Source organism: Syngnathoides biaculeatus, chromosome 3 (genome assembly GCF_019802595.1).
Source record: "Syngnathoides biaculeatus isolate LvHL_M chromosome 3, ASM1980259v1, whole genome shotgun sequence".
NCBI lineage: Eukaryota > Metazoa > Chordata > Actinopteri > Syngnathiformes > Syngnathidae > Syngnathoides > Syngnathoides biaculeatus.
In genome coordinates this window covers 31849539-31869996 of record NC_084642.1, presented here as the reverse complement: position 1 = coordinate 31869996, position 20458 = coordinate 31849539, and the positions used below count along the sequence as shown (strand labels likewise).

Genomic DNA, 20458 nt, shown 5'->3' with positions numbered 1-20458 from the left:
TGATTTCAAACCATGACGTCGTAGTGCATTGCCAACGGAGACTTTGGAAATAGTGGTTTTTCATTACAGTATCTATTTTAGAATGTTTATAGGGATGACACTTGACCTTTAAGAGGGGCCTTGACATGTGGTAGTTTAAGCAGGGGAACCTTCCATGCCGTGCATGATTTCAAACCATGACGTCTTAGTGAATTACCAACAGTCACCTTGGAAACGGTGGTCCCAGCTCTTTTCAGGTCATTGTCCAAGTCCTGTCGTGTAGTCCTGGGATGATTCCTCACCTTTCTAAGGATCATTGAGACCCCACGTGGTGATATCTTGCATGAGGCTCGACTCTGATTTAGATTGACCGTCATGTTTAGCTTCTTCCATTTTCTAATGATTGCTCACAGTGGACCTTTTTTAACCAAACTGCTTGGCAATTTGTCCGTAGCCCTTTCCAGCCGTGTGGAGTTGTACAATTTTGTCTCTGGTGTCTTTGGACAGCTCTTTGGTCTTACTGATTGTATGGTGTGGACAGGTGTCTTTATGCAGGTAACGACCTCACACAGGTCCAACTGATTCAGGATAATACATGCAGTGGAGGTGGACTTTTAAAGGCGGACTAACAGGCCTTTGAGGGTCAGAATTCTACCTGATAGACAGGTGTTCAAATACTTATTTGCAACTGCATCACACAAATAAATCGTGATAAAAAATCATACATTGTGATTTCTGGATTTTTCTTTTTAGATTATCTCTCTAACAGTGGACAAGCACTTACCTTTCAGACCCCTCCATGATTTGATTGATGAACTTGCAATTTAGCAGGGTGTTCAAATACTCATTTTCTTCACTGTATATACATATATATATATATATATATATATATATATGTGTGTGTGTGTGTTTAACATATGCAATACAATGCCAATATGGGACACTTTATCGTTGTGCTGAATTTTTTTGGTCTACTTGAGGTCACCATTTACAGACACAAGAACATTCCGGTGTACAGTACTCTTCTTGACAGCCAATGAGGATATGGTATAAACAGGCAATTTTTTTTCCCTCAAGCCTTTCCACCATTCCTCAAACTGATGGTCCTGACAATGTAGTCAGCGAAAAGCATTATGGAAACACAGAATTCATCGCGGTGATGTATTCAAGCACAGTACAGTACTTCAAGAAAAACAAGCTAAACGTTGCTCTTTAGTTGCATTCGTTTTGCTCAATATTGTTATGAGTGTGTTTATTAGCTATTTGTCAGGCTCGGGTTGGTATTATATTTCTGTCATAACATTTTTCGACATGATGATTTCTTCTTCCCCTGTCCTCTGCTGGCCCACACACACACACACACACACTGCGCTGTTTATCCGTGCTTCAACGTGTTTGTGCATGTCTTTCCTTTTTTAAATTCGGGTTTTGTTTTGTTGTTGCCAGCCAGTCAAATAATGGCTCAGTTGCTTCTCAATAAATGAGAATATTTTGTTCTTATCCATCATAAGAAGGTGCATTTTTCTCTATTGGTCAATCAAAAAAATTTAATCCTAATACAGTACTGATTCAATAAACACATTTTTAACTAACTAGTTTGTAAATTAAAGATCACATGAATAGAATTTAAATTTCTTTTTTTTTTCCTTTGGTGAAAACTACAATCACCAAAACAGTTAAAAATCAAAAAACGCATTTGAGTTTCTCATTTACATTGAAAAAACAGAACTAAATTTTCTTGACGCACCTGTAAAGCCCAGTAGCAAAGTATTATTCGCGATACGGTGTGAAATCCGTGAGGGCATTGACCCAGCATCCCGTCTTCTCTCCAGCATTACAACATGGTGATGGCAGCAGCAGCAGCTGCCTCCGCCTCGGAGGATCACGAGCTTCTGCTCAACCGCTTCCTGCCCTACAGCACCTCCAGTTCCACGGCCTCCTCTCAGCTGTTCCTCGACCAATCGGGAGCCAATTCAACATCTGTACTGACTTTGCCGAGCAACGGGGCCAGCAGCTCAGGCAGCAGCAGTAGCAGCAGCCTGGTGTCATCCAGTAGCCTTCGGGACACTCACTCCTTGTCCTCACACTCTCACGGTGGGGTGTTGGCTGGCCGGGGAAGCGCAGAAGCAGCGGTGGCAGCTATTTACGGAGGAATTCCTGATGTTATATCGTTGGACTGACTCGCAAAGAGTCAGGCTCAATCCAACAATGAATTTACCTGCAGGTAGAGAACTGACTCACAAACTCGACTAGAGTCATTCGACTCCTCATGGAGTTGCAGTGTAAGAGGCAGACCAGGAGGACTTGATGGCAACGTTGGCGCAAACAGTTGCGAAGGTCAGATGAGCACATGGGTTTTGACTTTTTCAGTGGCTCACGTTCGGGCAACTGGTTCCAACCTGGCACAAACAGCAAAGACACAAAGGAGGATAGCTCTTTTTTAACGAACACAAGGTGGGGCAGCATGTACAGAGAACAAAATCTATTTTCTTCTTTTACTTTTGTATGTTTGACTGGGAAACGTCCAGAGTAGCGAGCTGCTTCAACTGCTGTTTCTGACCACGTTATAGGTTGTGGTTCATATGTAATGTGTGACTCATGTCCCGTTTAGCGAAATCATGGTTTCAAAGTCATCACTACATCTATCCCCTCAAGTCATTTCTCACTTTTACACAATATAAATTCCTTTACTTGTTCAGGTTACATAGATCGCGTGATCGGGAATGTGCAGGTGGAGCGGCCATATCTCAGGGTTCCTACGCAAGTATGGAAAGTATATCAAATTAGGGAATTTGGATTCATAAACGTCCAAGTGAAAGTAGGGCAAAATTCCCACTATTATATGGAAAAATATTTCTGTTTCCAAGACTGTTACAGCAGCTCTGTTTTCTAAAACAAAAAAATATGACGATCCCAAAAAAATGTATCGATTGATTTGTGTTGTCTTTGCTTGGAAATTCAGTTACAATACTTGTGTGGGAGCATACAGTATTATACTACAGTCTTGGTAAATACTCAATTTTGATTGGCTTAATCCAATCTTAAATCCATCGATGTGTATTATCAGTTAATGATATACACTTTAGAAAGTTGAGAGGAGTTCTAGTCATAAAATCTTGATATTGTTTCAAATGTATGTACAGCACCCCTAGCCATTAAATTATACATGCAAACATGGCAACCATATTTTCTGATAAATAATTGGAAATACTCTGAGGATAGCGATAAGCATTTTTAAGACAATAACAACTAATTTAAACCTTTACTTGATCTCGTCATTTTGGCGATTATAGGAGGACTTGAGAGGATAATGAATAAACAGAAGCAGTACAAAGTTAAATTTATATTTAAATCAATTTGAAGACAAGAAAGATGAAGTCAATGCCAAGAAGACAACAAAATAGACCATTAAAATGGCAAGACACTCCCTGGCATAATTATTGACACTTCATCATTGAATGAAGACCGACAGAGAACAGGGTTGCGACCCTTACAGCTTGCATCAACTGCTACATACGGTACAGTATAAATGTATTGAATATGTGTAATAATCAAAACTAATTTTATTGTCATGCCTGTGGCTGATATTTAACATTGCCAGACTTGAAATATAGTGGCATGTAACGTATCAGTGACGTTCACCTATTTGCTCCAATGTCACAAATGTTTTTTTTTTTTTTTTTTTTTATACAAGAACTCTGGAAATGAGGGTCGAGAAAAAAGTCTGTAATTTTGGAAGTTTTAAATGTGTAGGAACCCTGACATCTACTTCTGGTTGATCATTTTCATTCCTTTTGAAGATTCCGCCCACATACAGTGCAGCATTGACAATGTTTTGGGGGTTTTGCTTGATTTATATTGTAAATCATGAGAGGGAAGGATTTTTTTTTTCTTCATGCCAAAAATAAGGTACCTTGACAATGATCAGTGTGCTCAGAAAGTGAGTCCTCTTGTATCTTTGGACACTTAAACCACATTCTTGGAGTCGTTGTTACTCAATCATTCAGAATAGATGAATAATACAGTTGCAAGTCAAACCCCAGCCCTTTTGTAGTTGTGCCAAGGCCTACTTGGAGTTTTAACGACTGCCTGTTTGTGTAAATGCTTCTCTGCATTTTAGGGATGAAGGTTTCTCCTCAGTCAAAAAGGAATGTATTCATATGTCCCCTGTTTTTGTAAACATTGACTCATTTATGAGGAGCTGACAAAGGGTTGTTTGACTTCAGCAATCGAGTGGATGCTTTGAGCTTGAACAATGTTCACTTGGGAAGAGACATTGGACCATGTTACCTTGGACTGCATGGAAAATTTTATGATCAATTGTGTCAAAATTGTGCCCTATATAGAATATCCGTCCATTCATCTCAGTCGCTTATCCTCACAAGGGTCAGGGGAGTGCTGGAGCCAATCCCAGCTGTCATCAGGCAGGAGGCAGGGTACACCCTTAACTACTTTCCAGCCAATCGCAGGGCACATAGAGACAAAGAGCCACACTCACAATGACACCTAGGGGAAATTTAGAGTGTCCAATTAATGTTGCATGTTTTTGGGATGTGGGAGGAAACCGGAGTGTCCAGAGAAAACCCACACTGGCAAGGGGAGAACATGCAAACTCCACACATGCAGGGCTGGGATTGAACCCCGGTCCTCAGAACTGTGAAGCCAACACCCTAACCAGCTGCACCACCTGCCACCCGATGTAGAATACTTATCAATTTTACTTAGCAAAGGAAATTTATTTGTAGAGTGCATTTCTTATACAAGGTAACTCAATGTGCTTTACTTGATTAAAAATATTTAAAAACAAAGAAATACAACGTTTAAAACAGAAAAATTACAATAAAAACTTTACAGTGGAAGAAAAATTTTAAGATGGAAATATTCTAAAAAGCATGGAAAAAAAAATTAGACCGGGATTTAAAAGCATTCACACTTGGGGATGATGTCACTTCTGGTGGAAACTTATTCCATTTGTGTGCAGCATAATAACTAAATGCTCCTTTACTGTGTTTACTTTGGACTCTGCGCTCCACTATTTGATTTGAGTCTGTTAATATCAGAGCCCTACAGGGTTTGTATTGCATTAGCATTTCTTTCATGTAGTCAAGACCTAAACCATTTTGAGTGGTGATTTATAGACCAGTAGGAGAACTTTAAAATGTATTCTAAAGCTGACTGGAAGCCAGCGTAAAGACTTTAGATTTGGAGTTATGTGCTCTGACCAGAAGAGTCAGAAGTCAGAAGACCTTTGCAATAATCAAATCTACTTGAAATAAATGCAGTACTTGTTGTAAAATACCTTACACAACTATTTTTAACTCTGAAATGCTTTGTAATCAATTGAAAAAAAGTTGATTTGTGACTAAAACTCGTAAAAGGTACATGCTACATACACCATCTGTCCATTTTCTTAGCCGCTTATCCTCAAAGGGGTCGCGGGGAGTGCTGGAGCCTATTCCAAGTGTCAATGGGCAGGAGGCGGGGTACACCCTGAACTGCTTGCCAGCCAATCGCAGGGCACATGGAGACAGACAACAGTTGTACTCACAATTACACCTAGGGGCAATTTAGAGTGTCCAATTAATGTTGCATGTTTTTGGGATGTGGGAAGAAACCGGAGTGCCTGGAGAAAACCCACACAGGCACAGGGAGAACATGCAAACTCCGCGCAGGTGGGTCCGTGATTGAACCCGGGACCACAGAACTGTGAGGCCAATGCTTTACCAGCTGATCCACCGTGCTGCCCATGCTACATACTGTAAAACAAAATAAAGAGGGGGGAACCCAGTGCAGTGACAGCCATTCAAGCAAATGTAAACACAGTAATTTCAAGAAAATATGGGACTAGTTCAGTGTTCCCTACATGTTCTTAACTCCTGTCACACCGAGCAGATGAATGCTGTCAAGATAAATTTGGGACATTTTGGAGGTATGTGTGGATGCAGAATTTAGTTCAGGTCATGCTCTTCTTTTTCATGCAACAGATTGGTTGAAACTGAATCAACAGTGTCTCAGCCGGCTCCAGCAAAGTAGTCCACTGCATTTTACCTCCTTATTGTCAAAATGTAGTTAAACAACAACTCCACATAATCATTAGAATACTCAACCACAAGTTCATCAACTAATTACTGCAGTTATTGTGCCCATCCCTACATTCAAAATAGCATTTGTAAATTCCATCCTTCCATTTTCTGTACCGCTTTCCCTCATTAGAGCCACAGGTGAGCTGGAGCCCAAGATCAAATGTGTACTTTTGCTTTAGTCACAAGTTGTTCACAAGGTCCACTGTGCATTCTCTCCATTGTACAGGATGTCCCACTAAATGCATCATGACTTATGGGACACCCTGTAGTGACTGGGGTCTCATGAGACCTGAAGTGAGACAGAATAAGAAGTGGCCCCTTTTTTTTTTTAAATGACATAATAATGTCAAATAATTCTCTTTTCAGTTGAAGTTTTTCTTCACAAGGACTTGAAAAAAATAAAAGAACCTTCAAACTGATTTTATCTTCTCACAAGAAACAACCCAGTCTATAAAATGCAATCATTTTGGAGAGTTTGTTATCTTGTCTTTCCTGTGTTGTGGACAATTGTATTTATTTGGTATTATTTTTATGTATGCGTGCGTAACTATTTTTACCAATTTATTTCTGTGGGAAAATATGTGTCACTATCATTCCAGATCTGTTTTTTACGTGATGTATTTAACTTAGTTTGACAGCATTGTGCTTTCTCACAAGCAGCGCATTTAAGTTATTAACAAAACATTTTCACACAGTTTCTTGAGAGCTTTAAGAGAGTAAAAATGCAAAACTTGTACTGAGTGAATGCATATAGTTTGCTTTGCCGTCAATACATCATTAGGAGCCATCATAATGGATCAGTTCAGAATGGTCTAATGGCAAGTCATTGGAAGATATATTGGAATTGAACAGTGGCTCAGCTGGTAAAGCCTTGGCCTCACAGTTCTGAGGTCCAGAGTTCAATCCCAGCCCTCCCTATGTGTAGTTTACATGTTCTCCCCATGCCCGCGTGGGTTTCCTCCAGGCACTCCGGTTTCCTCCCACATTCCAAAAACATGCAACATTAATTGGACACTCTAAATTTCCCCTAGGTGTCATTGTGAGTGCGGCTGTTTGTCTCGACCTGCCCTGCGATAGGCTGGCAACCAGTTCAGGGTGTACCCCGCCTCCTGCCCGTTGACAGCTGGGGTAGGCTCCAGCACTCCCCGTGACCCTAATGAGGTCAAGCGGTGAAGAAAATGGATAGATGGATGAACCTTTACAAGTGAACTTATTGGGTCATCTCTAAACAAATGTTTCAGAACCTTTTGCACAGCTTGCTGTTCTCTGACAAAAGCTGAATGGCAAAATACAGCAGGCGTTTGATCTACAAATGGAGTTCCTAGTTCAGTTTGAATTGGATTTTTCCTTTGGAAAGTCTTTTTTGTCATTCTGTTCACATTTTGACATCATCTGTCCAAGAGAATCCCGCATGGTGGAGTACTGGTTTGAAGATCTGCTTCACAGTGCTGAGGACAGGATTTCAAATCCCAGCCATGCCTGTGTAGAGTTTGCATGATCAAACTGTGCCTGTGTGGGTTTTCTCTGGTTTCTTCCCACTTCCCAAAAATGTGTAGTAAGTTGACTTACGATTCTAAATCAGTCTCCATGTGCCCTGCGATTGGCTAGGAACCAGTTTAGCATGTACCCTGCCTCTCACCTGAAGATCCTTCTATAGCAGGGGTATTCAATGTGTGTCCGTCATGATCGACTAGGCAGTTTTGGACGATTGCATGACGACGTCAGCCTATCATCCATCTCGTTGCTTGATTCAGGCATCAATCTCACGCACATAAAGGGGCGTACTACCAAGCTGGCCTCCGATTTACGGTCTCGCTTTTGCTTTCTCCAGTCGCTGGGATGCGATAGGATTATAGGACAGGCTCCAGCATGCTTGCAACTCTACTGAGGGCGAGCAGTACAGAAAATGGATTAGTCCAGGAGGAAACCTAACAAAAATGGAGCACCTGTACCATGCCACTGACAGGCTTCAAAAAGGATGTTCAATAACCCAGGAGGCCACTGATATTTGACTGTCTTTAGTAGGTAGTAACAGAGTTTACTGTTTGCTTCTTTGTTGGAGAATAGGTTCTTGTTCAAAACAATCTAAAACATTGAACAGCTGGACAAGATGGGCTCCTTTTTTGAAGAGACAGATGGCACATCTGCGGTGGAGTGCAAACACAAGAGTATCCTGTTTTTTGTGCCAGCCCAAGGCTCACTGTGTGTGTGGCAATAAGGGTGTGTCCTTTGACATGCGCCTTGTGGCTATGACAATTTGGTACCAGAAAGTGGGTCCAAACTTAAGCCTCCCTGAACCAGGTCTAATGCTATGTGCCCACTAGATGCATTTCGGTCATTTCATTCAGGGTAATTGCATAGAAAGTCAATCCAGTTTTTACGGCTAGATGTGAATTTGTGCGGGCTGTTGCGAATGATGTGGCTTGAATGACCCAAAAATTAGAAAATTTGGCCCCTCCCCCTGAATGCTTGAAGCCAGGACTGCTGAACTTGGACAGGAGGTAATGTCGGTGCCTCGTGGAGTGGAAGCCCCACCATTTTCCAAGTTACAGCACTGACAAACCACAAGCACTTTCAATGTGTCAATGTGTCACGCGAGCAAACTCAAGCAAAGGACGCATGGCAAAGCATTCTTTTCATGTCCGGTGGGTACGTCGCATAAAACTAGCGGCGATCTAATACGATTTTGGTGAATTTGATCAATGTACCGCTAGACAAATAGGCAAGCTCCATGGTCATATGATGGATGTCAGATGTATTCCATTCATAGATATGTGAAAAGCAGACACCACACCCTCTGAAATATTATAGAAATCAATTCATTGAACTTCCCATTATTGTTTTTAGTGGTGGCAGTATATATTTTAAATCATCTCACAAGGCCAGCACACATATGGGGTTGGGGATCAACAATTAGGGCTGGGGATAGATACATGAGACATGACCAGCTGCTCATTATGTATTTAATAAGGGTACCCACTTGGACTTGAGGCCCCATACCGCAGTGGTTACCCACTTAGACTGCCCTCTGGCACACTGGCCGAGAGATGAAGGTCCAGTCATGCACCGATTGCTGTCATTTTGCATCCATCGTCCTCTCCCTCTTAGAGATTTTTCCATGTGAGACTGTCATTTGCCATATTTAAAGCAAATGAGTGGAGTCGCTTTAATTGGACCTGAATGAAGTTGGATGTGTTGATACCCACAGTGGTGCAGACCATCTTTTAAATACAGTAGCTCCGAAATTACCTGCCTCTGGACAGTTTACACCACCCCATTCATGCTGGATTTAGACTGGCCATCAAAATAGAGTCCACGGAGTTCCTAAAATTGAGAGCTCCAATTATGTTTTCCTGTTAAACAATTTAGGTTCATCCTGAAATTTCACAGCACGAAAATTGAATGTTCATAACTTTTGGTGAGTAGGGTTTATTGAACTTTTGTTTCAATTTTTAAATCACTGCCCCCCCTCCCCCCCAAAAAAACAAAAAGAAAAACAGTACAATATTTCAAAGAAGTAGCAATCATGCAGTTTCTCACTTAGTGATTTTGGTTTTCTGATTACAAAGTGTTTGCCTTTCCCATGCAATCCAGGTTAAAGGTGCTCAGCATTGAGTTGACAGTTAAATTATGTACTGTAATGACACGGACGGTTGAGTAAACGCTCCTAAATATTTGAACAAACTCAATATATTGTAACTTGTGTCCTGGTTGTGTATCAGGACTGTGGTGTGCGGGTTAGGTAGGGAGTGTCGCAGGCCGTGTTGAATGTGTTTCTGCTCAAGTGCCCTGTGTTGGATGGATGAATGGATGGACAAAATGTTTTCTTAAAAGGTTGCAGTCATGTACAACAGTAGCATCGTTGCGATATGAAGCTACTGTATTCCTCTTTCCTTCTGTGGGAGGATCGCAGACGGCAGGCAGGAACGGACAAGCGCACATCAGCATGTGTGCACACGCGCACTACATTTTGTCCATTATCTTCCTGTATGCGGTCAGCGGGGGAGGGTGGGGGCCGGGGGGGGGGGGGGGGGGTTGGAGCCAAGCCCGCCCAACCCGACCAACTCGCCCCACCCGCCATGAACGACGACGGATTAAATGCGTCCGCTCCTCAAAAATGGTCATGCTGTGTCCACCTGAATGGGAAAATGGAATCATGTATATTCTGCCTGTATGGAATCCTAAATATTCCAACCCAAATGTGTTTGATGTTGGTTTGTATGCTTTTTTTGTGCGTGTCGATTGGGAGCCGCGCGAGGAAAGTAATTTATATTTTTTAAGAAAATGGAAGCTGTATCTGACTAGGGAAGAAAGGAGTGCGGCCACTGAAGACTGACATGGAGTCGCCGCCTGCACTCACTGCCTTAAAACATGCACAGGTTTGCTTTCGTGGCTCGAACTCAAAAACAACACAAGGCTTTTAAAGTAAAGGACCGTGTAGAGTACAGTACAGTGAACCCTTGTCAGTTTGTACAAATGTACCAAGTGGAAGAAAATATTTATTACATGCATTGGAATAAATTGTTTACTTCTTGAATGTTAACTGTTTATGTAGGAAAGTTTAGATGTATTAAAAGTGCATTCTACTAGTTCACAGTTTCCTTATTTCAGGTCACGGAGTAAATCTTTGCTGTTTGACAATTACCGTGAGGGTCCACGAGAATCAATTATCAATTTTTATAATATAATAATACCATCCCATGTTCACATCCACAAATGCTGTCATAAATATAGCCACAATTTGTAAAACTTGTTATAGTATTTGCTTTCCATGCTTTCCACATTATATGATATGATTAGGATCATGAACTGTTTCTGTCCTTGTCTGCAGCTACCACTGTACAAGCTCCCATGAGAGGCACGAGTTAAATTCCAGTCAAAAGGACACGATAAAAAAGAAGGACAATAAGAAATAAAATGGAATGATGAATGGCTAATTAATACATTTCTAAATAGATAATTGAGAAATCTGTTAAAAGCTAAACCAAATAGGTGATTCTTGATTTTCCTTTTAAAAACATCAACAAACTCTCCAGTCGGTCATGAGGCCTTCTGGCAGGATATTCCGAAGGAGATGAATGCAGCTTCTCCCTTTTGGTTCCAGCCGTTGGAAATATTGATAAAAGCTCATATAATAGATATGATAGCCCAAGACAGTTAAGATGTTAAAAAATGGTAAAATAATCTGAACATTGATTCTGAAACACATACGGAGCCAACGCAATCATCTTCCCCTTTATCAACTTTGGTGGAAAAGTCGAGAAACCACACAATCTCATTCAGCACCATATCATTCCCCACCAATCTACCACAATCACGATTTTGAGATCAACAAAATAACAAAAAAAAAAGGTGGAATTCACCGCCCACATCACATACTGTATTAAAAAATAATACGTACATTCATGTCAGAAGTTTATTCCAAGAACTTCAAATTAGGAGTGGTAACTTCTTTCAATAAATTAAAGTGAGAATAACAATTGTAAAAGGATTCTCAACACGCACAAATATTTTAGAACTAGCTGTTTTTATTCGGGAAATGGTAGAACTGCTTCCACAAAAAAAACATTTTAAATGGATATATATATATATATATATATGAATTTTTTTTGGAGAAGTAGTTCTACCATTTTCCAGATAAAAACAGTTAGTTCAAGAGTATTTGTGTGTGTTGAGAATCTTTTTAGGATTGTTATTCTCACTTTAATTTATTGAAAGAAGTTACCACTCCTAATTTGAGGTTCTATATATTATATATATATGTGTGGAATATATATATTTTATATATATATATATATATATATATATAAATTTGTAATATATACATTACACAAATGGGAAAAAGACTTCTCAAAGTCTACTGGCATTAATTACTGGGAACAAAACACATTCTTAATGACAAAAAAAGAAATTTTACAACTAATCCTGGACAAAGTACTTCATAGATCATACTTATCCAATATCCCTATCCAATTTTGTCTGCATAAAATGTCCATTGTCCAAGCCGCTTATCCTCCAGTGCCTGACCCAGGTAAGTTCAGGTGAAAGGCGAACAACACCCTAAACTGGTCGCCAGTCAGTCGATACCATCACTGAGTGGGAATCACCTCGGTCAGACTCAGGACCTCCCTAGGTACTGGGGGTGTCCTGTAGGTTGGGTCCCCTGCTGGGCGGGCTTACTGACTCACCCCCTTCCCTCTCCCTTGTGGGAGGGGGGAGTCTACCCTTCCTCAACGTGCTGGCTGAGCAACTCCAGACACCAGTTGACTCACATGTATATGATACAGTGTTCTCATGAATAAGTTTGCTAAACACACTATAGGTTTTAATGACTTGTACTTGGACCACAAAAAAAAAGCATGGGTTATATAGTCCAGTGCTAATTATCTTTATCAACTCACAGGTTCTTCCAAGTGTTTAAGTAAAAAGAATCCCACCCCACCACTAGTCAGTAGCACTTCCTACCTTATTTCCTACATCTTGTCCTCTTTCATCATGTTTTCTGTGTTAGTTGTTCCACATCCTTCAGAGGTGTCCCCCCCTTTTTTTTTTTTTTACAAATGACTCTTGTAATGTTACTTGTGTTCAAATATTTAGATGCTATCACAATTGTTCTGCTGTGGTTTTGTCCCCTCTTCCGCTCTATCCCTCTGTCCGTCCCCGAAAACCCTTTTCTGTCCAGCTGCATTTTCAATAAACATCATAAAAACAAAATTTTCCAAAAAAGCAGAGGGAGCATTTCAAACCGTTGCACTGTGGCACAGACAAGCTGTCCCAACACAAAAACATACAGATCAACCATTCTGCAAGGCCATGCAGGTGAATCTTGACAAAAAAATACAGTATATGTAGTTTCAAGTCTTTTTGTTGTGACACGGTGGAGCAACTTGTTAGAGTGTCTCACAGTTCAAATCCCGGCATCACCAGTGTGGAGTTTGCATGTTCTCCCCACGCCTGTGTGGGTTTTCTCCAGGCACTCCAGTTTCCTCCCACATCCCAAAAACATGCGACATTAATTGGACACTCTAAATTGCTGAATGAAAATGTTGAGGAGAGGCAACTGAGCTCTTTTGGTTTGTTGAATTTGTTGTGTGTGTGTGTGTGTTTTTTTTAGTTTAGTTTAGTTTGGACAATTATGACAAGACATTTGACCATTTCTAAATTGCGATCAGTGTTAGCACAAAACCATCAGACTTCTCTTAGTAAAGTATACATCCTGTATTTTGGGAAAAGCCTACTAGAGCATCTGAAATTTATCTAGGGTTAATTATCGGTTTGATTAGTTTATTTGGAACACCGCCATTTACTCAAATATATGGAGGTTTGTACGTTTCTGCAACCAGATGATCTCAGTGTTTTATTTTATTTCTCCTCCCAAATTCATTTTTTTTCAATTAAGACGTGTGCCCTGCCATTGGGTGGTGACTCGTTCAGGATGTACCGCGACTCCCGCCTGAAGATGCCTGGGATAGGTTCAAGCACGCCCTCGGAAAATAGATAGATTCAAATGGATAGACAAGATAAATGGACAAGAGATCTACAGATTGTAAATCAAGCTAATAATGGTTGGAATTTAGAAATTATTTATCTTTGTCTTATTTTTTTTTGCATCACAAAAGCTCGGCATTTGAGCAGGGGTGTGTAGACTTTTCATATCCACTACAATTGACGGTAAAAAAAAAAATCACTTTAACTTGTGTACTTGAATACATTGAATTCATTTTTGCTTGACTTCTATTTTTACACATTACAAGTGAGGTTTTTCTGAGCTGGGTACCTTCTCCTTTTTACGTTGTAATATGAGTCACAATTTGATTTCTGAGCATACACTGTCACAAGACGGAAGTGAAAAAGTAAGCCACACTTGCCAATTTACTCCATCCATCCATTTTCTTTACCTCTTATCCTCACGAGGGTCGCGGGAAGTGCTGGAGCCTATCCCAGTTGTCAATGGCCAGGAGGCGGGTTACACCCTGAACTGGTTGCCGGCCAATCGCAGGGTACATGGAGACAAACAGCCGCACTCGCAATCACACCTAGGGGCAATTTAGAGTGTCCAATTAATGTTGCATGTTTTTGGAATGAGGGAGGAAACCGGAGTCCCCGGAGAAAACCCACGCAAGCACGGGGAGAACATGCAAACTCCACACAGGCTGGGGCCTGGATTGAACCCGGGTCCTCAGAACTGTGAGGGCAACACTTCTACCAGCTGAAACACCGTGCCGCTGATCCACCGTGCCGCCTGCCGATTTACTTAACTTAAAAGTACAAGCAGGCCGACACACAATAAAAGTACTTGCAATGTGCAGATGTGGTGAATAGATGGCTTGAGCTGGACTCAGAGCTCCTAACATCAGTCCACCACCAATAAAAGCAGGCCAACACACACGCAAATGTACAGCATGTGTGTGACTTTCATCTTTTATAAAACTAGTAAATTTTTTCCACATTTTTTCCACACTCTTTTATTAAGTTTAAATTTGTATTTGTATCTTTCATGATTGCGAAAGCATATTGTGTTTTTTCTTTGGGTGCTCGACAAGATTTAATGATATTTTAGTTCATTTCGAAGGAGAAATGTTTGTCATATACAATATCCATCCATCTATTATCTGAGCCACTTATCTTCACAAGGGACATGGGAGTACTGGAGCCTATCCCAGCTTTAGTGTGCTTTACTGTAGTACACATAGATCCCAAGTGATGCTCTAATACCTGCCGTTTTCCCCTGGAAAAAAAAAAAGTACACAGCTTTTTTCATCAAAATAAATTACACTCTATGACATCAATTTCACCCTATATATTCTCATATATAGGTGTCACGGTGGCGCAGCTGTATAGCATTGGCCTCACACGTCTGACGACTGCGGTTCAAATCTGTGAGGCGTGTAAATTTTGTATGTTCTCCCTGTGCCTGAGTGGGTTTTCTTTGAGCACTCCGATTTACTCCCTCGTCCCAAAAACATGCATTAATGGGAGATTCTAAATTTCCCCTACATGTGATTGTGAGTGCGACTGTTGTCTGTCTCCATGTGCCCTGCGATTGGCTGGTAACCAATTCAGGGTGTACCCTACCTCCTGGCCATTGACGGCTGGGATTGGATCCAGCACTACTGCGACCCTAGTGAGGATAAGCGGCTCAGAAAGTGGATGGATGAATATATGTGTGTGTCTGTGTTTTCTTATATGTATGAATAATCTTGGTGATGGGTGCCCTGTTTTGGGCCTAAGCACCTTCCCCCCAAAATGCCAGTACAGGTGCAGGAGCCGAAATTGAGTTTGAAGTCTTGCTTCCCACTCACTCTGAGTGCCCCATGTGAGAGCAATGATGATGATGATGATGATGATGATGATGATGATGATGTATTTGTTGGAGGGGAGGGGTCATGCATGTGTGATGCTGAGGAGAGAGATGACAGCTTTAGGAACCGGGGTTTGCATCACTCTTTACCAACAGAGCAGCTCCTGGGTGTGCGCGGAGGAGTTCAGCCATGACTGCAGACGACAATAACACCGTTTGCTCCAACAGCTCCAGCTTTATGAACCTGGATGACATTGACGTCTCAGCAGACGGCAGCCCGTTTCTCCGAGTCCTCATCTGCTTCATTTACTCCCTGGTGTGCGCCGCGGGTCTCGTGGGCAACCTTCTGGTCTTCTTCCTCCTACACAGAGCTAAACCCGAGCGCAAGATGTCACGGATGAACTTTTTCGTGCTGAACTTGGCGCTGACGGACTTGCTGTTCGTGCTGACGCTGCCCTTCTGGGCCGTGGACACGGCGCTGGACTTCAGCTGGCCCTTCGGGGACGTCATGTGCAAAGTGGTGCTGTCCGTCACGGTGATGAACATGTACGCTAGCGTCTTCTTCCTCACGGCCATGAGCGTCACCAGGTACTTGTCGCTCGCGTCGGCGCTCAAGCGCACGGACGCGCCCGGGTCCCGTTCCGACAAATGGACCTGCGCCGTCATTTGGATCCTCGCCACCGTGGCCACTTTACCGACGTCCATTTTCAGCACCGTGAGTTACGTCACCGGGGAAAAGCTGTGTTTGCTCAAGTTCCCCGGCGGGCAGGACTGGCTGGCAGTGTACCACATCCACAAGATCCTCGTGGGCTTTGTGGTGCCCATTTCCGTGGTGTCAGTCAGCTACACGAAGCTTGTGTGCCTGATCCACACGAAGAGCATGAAGAGGAGCTCGAAGGTCACCAGGTCCGTCACCATCCTCGTGCTGGCCTTCTTTATTTGTTGGATGCCCAACCACGCCGTCACTCTGTGGAGTGTTCTGGTCAAACTGGACGCAGCCAACTGGGACAGGGCCTATTATGTGGCGCACACGTACGTGTTCCCACTCACCGTGTGTTTAGCCCACGCCAACAGCTGCCTCAACCCCATCATCTATTGCCTCATGAGACCCGAATTCAGGACCAGACTCGGGCTTCTCATGCACAGGCCTGGACACACTGCAGATGTTTAGCTTTTTACTTTTTTTTTTTTTTTTTTTGGTTCACTTTTAGTTTGCACAGATTGCACAGCTCTTGGCTGCAATCATTATCCATCAATGACTCCCACCTATAGAGATAATAACTTGGTGACCCATCCGACCGACTCAGTGAGCAGGGGATGGAAAAGTGGATGCCCAAAGGTCATATTGATTTTTAAATGGAAAAATGGGAAAGGTCATTTGTAAATGAGTTCTAAATGAATGCCACAAAGTCATTGTCGATAATATAAATGCTAGTTGGGTCAGATTTAAAAGGGAAGATGCTGCAAAAGGGCCACCAATCCATATTTTGCCCACCACTCCTGCCGCTAAAGCAAAAGGTTGGGGTGGTGATGCAGGTACTCGGGAAATTCCAGTTTTTTAAAAAACTTAATGTTCGTGGCTCCAAATTGCTTGAAGGTGTGATGGTGAGTGCGACTGTCTGTCTCCACGTGGCCTGCGATTGGCTGGCAACCAGTTCAGGGTGTACCCTGCCTCCTACCCGATGACAGCTGGGACCCTTGTGAGGATACGCGGCACTGAAAACAGATGGATGGAAGGGTGGATTTCAACCATCAATTTCCCAAAATGAATCCAGGTTCATTGAACTACACTGCCTCTAGGTGTCAGTGTGGTATGCGGTATGATCGACGTCCAGGTAGCCAGTCCAGTTTCTGCCGCTGCCACCTGTCGGATCTTCCTTGCTCATATTAGAAAACTACCAAATAAGATCGACAACCACCACCGCAAATCTTTAGACACACACTATATGTCTGTGTATCATAATCCAGAACTGCAATGGAAAAACTAAACAAGTCATTGTGGATCATTTTTAGATTCTTTGTGTGTGTGTGTGTGTGTGCATATCATTGGTTTCATATTTGGGCACAAAATTAAAAAAAAAACCCCACAATAATTGTTCTTATGAACAGTAATTATTCATGGCCTTTGAGCTACAATATGTGTAGTAAATTCCCTTCCTTGTGTTTTACCATTGTCTGAATTAATAATGGAATTAATTAGCACAGTCCGTGTGAGTCAGCTTCTTATGGTGTCACATATGCACATTTCCCTTGCATATAACAGGGATTAGGATCATTTGACGCATGGCGTGGGTGACTCAGATAGACAGATGTCTTTAAAATGCAAATTAAAGACTAAGTCAATTACCTTCAATTGATACATCAGGGCCATCATTTGCAGTTGTATCATGTCAATTGAATATACAAAAAAAGCTTCTTTTTCTATAGCTGAAATTTTCACATGCTTTTTTGTCCTGTTTTATGATCAGCATATGCATGCATGAAAACATTTTGAGGAAGAATTAAAAGCATTCATCCATCATCTATACTACTAACCCTAGCTGAGGTCGCAAGAGGCGGTGGACGCTTGGTAAAAAAAACGTTCCCACCTCAAGTCTTAGCATTCATACTTACACAATGTGAGAGGAAAGCGGCCTAATGGCCAACCTCAGAATTGTGAGGCAGATGTGTTAACCACTCGTCTACCTTAACACCAAACCGAAGCCCATCTTCCTAAACCTCATCAGAAAAAGAGCATGTCCTGACCAACCACAGCTTTTTCTTCTTTGGAACAAACTGTGTTCCCAAAATGATCTGAGATTGGCACTTGGCTAGGTGCAGTCATTCATTTCTGAACTTGTCTCAACCAAGATTCCTTTTCAAGATAACTTTAACTCATATTAATTCAAAGTATTGAGTATGGAACGCCTTCTTGACAGTTACAGTAATAGCCAGGGTTTATATGATTCACAAAAAAATGTTTGCCTTGTCAAAAATATCATTAACGGTATCTAAAACTGTAATTCAAGTCGCTGATGGTGTAATGGTGGTACATTCGTCTGACTTTGGTGCCAGCAGTGTGGGTTCAGTTCCCGCTCAGTGACAGTGTGAATGTGAGTACAAATGGTTGTCTCCGTGTCCATCTGTGCCCTGGGACTGACTGGCGACCAGTTCAGGGTGTCGTCTGCCTTTTGCCCGAATGGCAAAGAGCCGTTTGCCGGGGATAGGCTTCCTCTCCCTTCGACCCTGTACAGGATAAACCCTATTGAGAATGGATGGATGGATATATGCAATTCAATAATGGAAATCTTCATCTGTAGTGTAAATTCCTGGAGTGAGAAACCTTATACAAAAAATGGAAAAAAATTACATAATTTGTCCTCAGTGGAAAGATGTAACCATTGTAGTATGACTAGTGAGCCATTATTGGTGTGGCAAAACAGACATGTCAGGTTTTACAATGTATATCAATTGATTGTTGCTGCTGTAAAGAAGTACCCACTGAGCGCCCAAGTGCAGTCTCAAATGCACAGCCCTGGTCACCATTATATTTGTGACTTGTTATGGTTGTTATGGTCGGTTAATAAAGGATAAGATTTAACAACAGCTTCAAAGCTTTCACCTTATATATCATACAAATAATATAAATAATAATACAAATTCTCAAAGAGTGAGACTGTTTGTGCAAGCAAGCAAGGAAAATAGAGTGGCTGGTCTGGACAGTACACATCTTGGTGCTCCCTTCCGCATGCAGTGGTCACTCATGATTGCCTCATTGTCAATACTTTGTTATTACAATACTGTACATGTTTTTAACAATTTGCAAATTGATGAATATTGTTATCAGTAGTGGCTATTTGTGCAATTAGGAAGCCAAAATGTAAGCAGAGCTGCACTGAATTTCACTGGATCCACTGATAAAACAATCACGAAAAGCTTGAACTTCTGATGAGTGGCACTCAAATGACTTGATTGCTCTGTGTGGAAAAGTATTTGTTTTTGCCGATGTGCAACATACACAGGCCTGAGAAAGTTCGGCAGCTTGCTGCTGGCACCGAGTGTTGAAATCGAATCTGTGCTGTCTTTTTTTTTTTGGGGGGGGGGGGGGTTGTCTAGATTTGGGGCGCTATGTACAGCCACCCCTTTTCATCATTGTAGATGGGAATTGACAAGAATTCTGATTCCATTTTTGAGATTGCTTATTGATCGGATTCCTTTTCAATTCTCTTATGAATTGTCATCATGTGATGAAAATAAACGATGCAAATTGGTTAAACTCTAAGTATCTTCAACTCTGGACAGAAGACATATCCAGTATGTGTTCATAATCTGTTTTGGGGGTAACTTACTTTTCATTCAAGTACAGTGTATATCAAGAGGCCAAAAACCTTTTGGTTTCAAGTGTGTAGACGAGACTTGTGTATTGTCGCTGCATTGTTATATTAAATTCTTACAAATTTGTCACGACCCATCGGAACGGAGGTAGGACCCCAATGCAGGAGGACACAGGAGACGCAGAGGTAATTCGGGAAAAATGTTTATTATTCCAAGGTCGGGGATCGGCCAGGCAGTCAGGTGCAGCAGCGGTAGTCAGGACATCGGGCGTAGAGGGGAAGTCAGCGGGCAGGCCGGAGTCGGTACACGGGAGAACAATCAAAGGCTTACGGGGTCGGTTGGAAAACAGGCAATGGTCGGCACACACGGGTTGACGATCAGGGATACGGGAGTGCTGGAACAGGCCATGAACCTCAACGATCTGGCGCCGGACCAGTCGTCCCCATGGTCCTATATACACTGGGGCCAATCAGCCAGGATGAGACGCAGGTGTGTGCCTCCCAATTAGTGCGACCGCACGGGCACCCACACAGCCTGGGGTGGAGCGGCAGGATCATGACAAAATTGAGCATTTTTCATTTTAGTGAAAATAGTGGACCTCTTTTAGGACTTTAGGTTTAGTGTTGTGCAATATAATAGATCTCAAGTCGGTCAAATATTTTGTAGCCACTACACACACATATACATCGTTGTTCACCTTGCTTGTTGAAATTATGTACATATTTCAACACATGCATGTGTTTTTAAGCACTTTACCATTGTAAGATTAGTTTGAAAATAT

General features: G+C 42.0%; 2 protein-coding genes across 3 annotated transcripts in view; both read left to right on the top strand.

Moving 5' to 3' along the window:
* The window catches only part of LOC133498489 (E3 SUMO-protein ligase PIAS1-like), a 114164-nt gene extending 104105 nt beyond the window's left edge, over positions 1 to 10059 (top strand). For both annotated transcript variants that reach the window (XM_061815411.1, XM_061815412.1), the window contains exon 13: positions 1812 to 10059. In XM_061815411.1, coding sequence (XP_061671395.1) covers positions 1812 to 2159 — 348 coding nt within the window. In that variant the 3' untranslated portion in view covers positions 2160 to 10059. The remainder of the gene's footprint in view (positions 1 to 1811) is intronic.
* Positions 10060 to 15553: 5494 nt separating this feature from the next.
* On the top strand, positions 15554 to 16534 carry rxfp3.3a1 (relaxin family peptide receptor 3.3a1). Its single transcript, XM_061814214.1, has one exon. It carries the CDS (start codon positions 15554 to 15556, stop codon positions 16532 to 16534), a length of 981 nt encoding a protein of 326 aa, XP_061670198.1.
* The last annotated feature ends 3924 nt before the right edge of the window (positions 16535 to 20458 follow it).

Excerpts from the sequence above, each read along its gene's own strand:
- rxfp3.3a1 (XM_061814214.1), top strand. The coding sequence starts at position 15,554 with ATGACTGCAGACGACAATAACACCGTTTGCTCCAACAGCTCCAGCTTT.